This window comes from Aplysia californica, unplaced genomic scaffold (assembly GCF_000002075.1).
Source record: "Aplysia californica isolate F4 #8 unplaced genomic scaffold, AplCal3.0 scaffold01073, whole genome shotgun sequence".
Taxonomy (NCBI): Eukaryota; Metazoa; Mollusca; class Gastropoda; order Aplysiida; family Aplysiidae; genus Aplysia; species Aplysia californica.
The window spans coordinates 79,976-82,533 of NW_004798343.1; the positions used below are offsets into that span (position 1 = coordinate 79,976).

Consider the following 2,558-nt stretch of genomic DNA (forward strand, 5'->3'; position numbering starts at 1 on the left):
AGTAGTATTATCATATTATTATTCATCCATCTGTCTGCTGGGATGTTGTAAAGATTGTGTGCAGCTCAGCCAAGGTCAGTCCCGACAGGCAGGTCGAAGCAGCCTTCCTCTGAAAGGAGCTAAATTTTGTCAGTGGTGCTGTTGAACATTCGCTTCTTCTTTCCTATCAAATGTCTATCGTATTTTTCTCCCCTCCTTTTTTTGTGTGTGTGTTACTCTCTTGTAACACCTCTAAATCTTCGGCACTTGTATGACCTTATTGTGTAGCAAGTGCCGTAAAACTCTTACTAAAACTAAAAAAACCATTTTCAATCAATCAGCCAATCATTTTGTGAAGTTGAAGTCTTAACATAAATATTTCGGTGTGTTTTTTGTTTTTGTTTTTTATTGTGAAGTGCTGTTTGAATCCTTATAATGCTATGCCCAGTAAGATAGAATATTGACGAAGAACTTTAGATTGTGTTCTTGCTAAGAGTTTGGGTTTTTTTGGTTTTTCTTAATTCTTTTCTGAAAGTACATTTTCTGTTATATAAATCATACACTCTTTTATCTCTAGCGTTGCATGACCAGTATAAGTAAGGTTTGTGTTTCTAATGATAAGGTTTTTTTTTAGAAATGCTCTGAGAAGTAAGCACAAAATGTTAACTCTGCTAGGAACAGCACGGCTTCTTTAAAATTACTGAACGTATCGTTCACTTACTTACTCGTTAAACTGAACCCAAGTCACCTTGACCGTCCCCATTTTTAATGACAGTGAAAGCAGTTAATAACAAAGAGTGAGCTTAAGAAGAAGTCACATTTTCACTGTTTAAAAAAAAAAAAAAAAAAAGGAGATACGACAAGAAAACATTGAGGTCGCAACTTGTTGAACTAAACCCAAGTGACCTTGACCTTCCCCAGCGGCGCGCCTGTCGCACACGGACTGCCACGTGGTGGAGATGGAGTACAGCCCCACGCTCGGCGGCTACAGCATGGTGCTCTCCTCTGGCCGCGCTGTCTTCGTCATCCCGCCATCCAACAGGGGAGAGAAGACGGTGAGACTCTTCGCCGTTTGCGAGCAGTATTGTGTACAGACGTAACTCAAAAGTTTACCAAAAATAAACTACGTCTGTATGCAATATTCTGCTGTAATCTGACAAAACGCACTTTTTTTTTTCCCCCCATTTTGGCGCCAAAATTTTTAATTTGCTGAATCTGATTAGTAACTTTACTTCTGTGAAAAAATCATAGTGAAACTGTAACTAGTTTTTGAATAAATTCAAATTCAAATTTCAGAATCACTCTATATTTAAAATGGGAAACTGCTTGTCAGCTTACAGCAACACTGCTTTGAGATGTCCCTGATAGGAACGGTTTAGTTAACGTTTCTGTCCTAGCTGTCTGTCTGCACAGTCAAAATTGTCCCAGACGACCCCCTCTTGTTGAGGAGAAATGCTTGTTGTCTGAGACAGGTGATTGTCTTGGACAGTGTTATGATATGGGACATTGTACGGGGGGGGGAAATAAGAAGTGGCCGTTTGTACAGGTGATTGTCTTGGACAGGTGGCCATTAGATCAGGTTCATCTGTATTTTACTATACTGCTGAACAAAGGTCCCTCTCCATATCTAAAACTGTTACAAAAGTGTCCTCTATAACTTAAACAGTTACAAGATTGTCACCTTAACTCAACAAATACAAATTACAAAATTGTCTCTATAACTCAACAAATACAAATTACAAAATTGTCTCTATAACTCCAACAAATGCAAATACAAAATTGTCTCTCTAACTCCAACAAATGCAAATTACAAAATTGTCTCTATAACTCCAACAAATGCTAATTACAAGATTGTCTTTATAACTCCAACAAATGCACATTACAAGATTGTCTCTATAACTCCAACAAATGCAAATACAAGATTGTCTCTCTAACTCCAACAAATGCTAATTACAAGATTGTCTTTATAACTCAACTATAAATGCATGGAACGAAAATGTCATTGGAAGACTATGGTCTTGCAAAATGAAAACCATTTTATCCTTGGGAGATAATTTTTTCTACCTGATTTTTTTTTTCATTCCCCAGACGGCCAACGGCGTGTGGGCTCAGGAGGTGAGCAACGCGTCCAGTGTGGCGGTCAACCACAGGTACAGACTCATCGCCTTCGGATGTCAGAGGTGAGCACTCACGTTCGTCTTCTTCCCACGTTTTGGGGACAGTTTTAAGTTTGACTTTTTATGAGTGACTGACAACATTTTTCTCTCGATTGGTTAATTGTTTGATGTCTGCGGTGTTCTGGTTGGGCTTTTTATCATTGCCAACAGTTACAGAAGACCAGAAGACTTGAGTTCAATTTTGGGTGTTTGGTAGGTGCTGGGGGTTGTTGTTGTTTTTTGGTAAGCGTTTTACGGCGCTCGCGTAAGGTTATATGAGCGCAGGGGACACATTAAACATTTTCAGTTGGTAGGAAATTTTTTATTTTGCTCAGGTAGCGGCCGAAGCCTACTCTTATTGATTTTAAACCCCCCAAGGGATCTTTAATGTGCGCAACTTGCACACAGGTCTGGTGTGGTTTG

General features: G+C 39.2%; 1 protein-coding gene across 1 annotated transcript in view; it reads left to right on the forward strand.

Moving 5' to 3' along the window:
• The window catches only part of LOC101858374 (guanine nucleotide exchange factor subunit RIC1), a 91,351-nt gene that overhangs the window by 29,934 nt on the left and 58,859 nt on the right, over nucleotides 1-2,558 (forward strand). Inside the window, exons 8-9 of the mRNA XM_035973232.1 lie at nucleotides 893-1,034; nucleotides 2,068-2,159. Of these exons, the coding sequence (XP_035829125.1) occupies nucleotides 893-1,034; nucleotides 2,068-2,159 (234 nt within the window). The remainder of the gene's footprint in view (nucleotides 1-892; nucleotides 1,035-2,067; nucleotides 2,160-2,558) is intronic.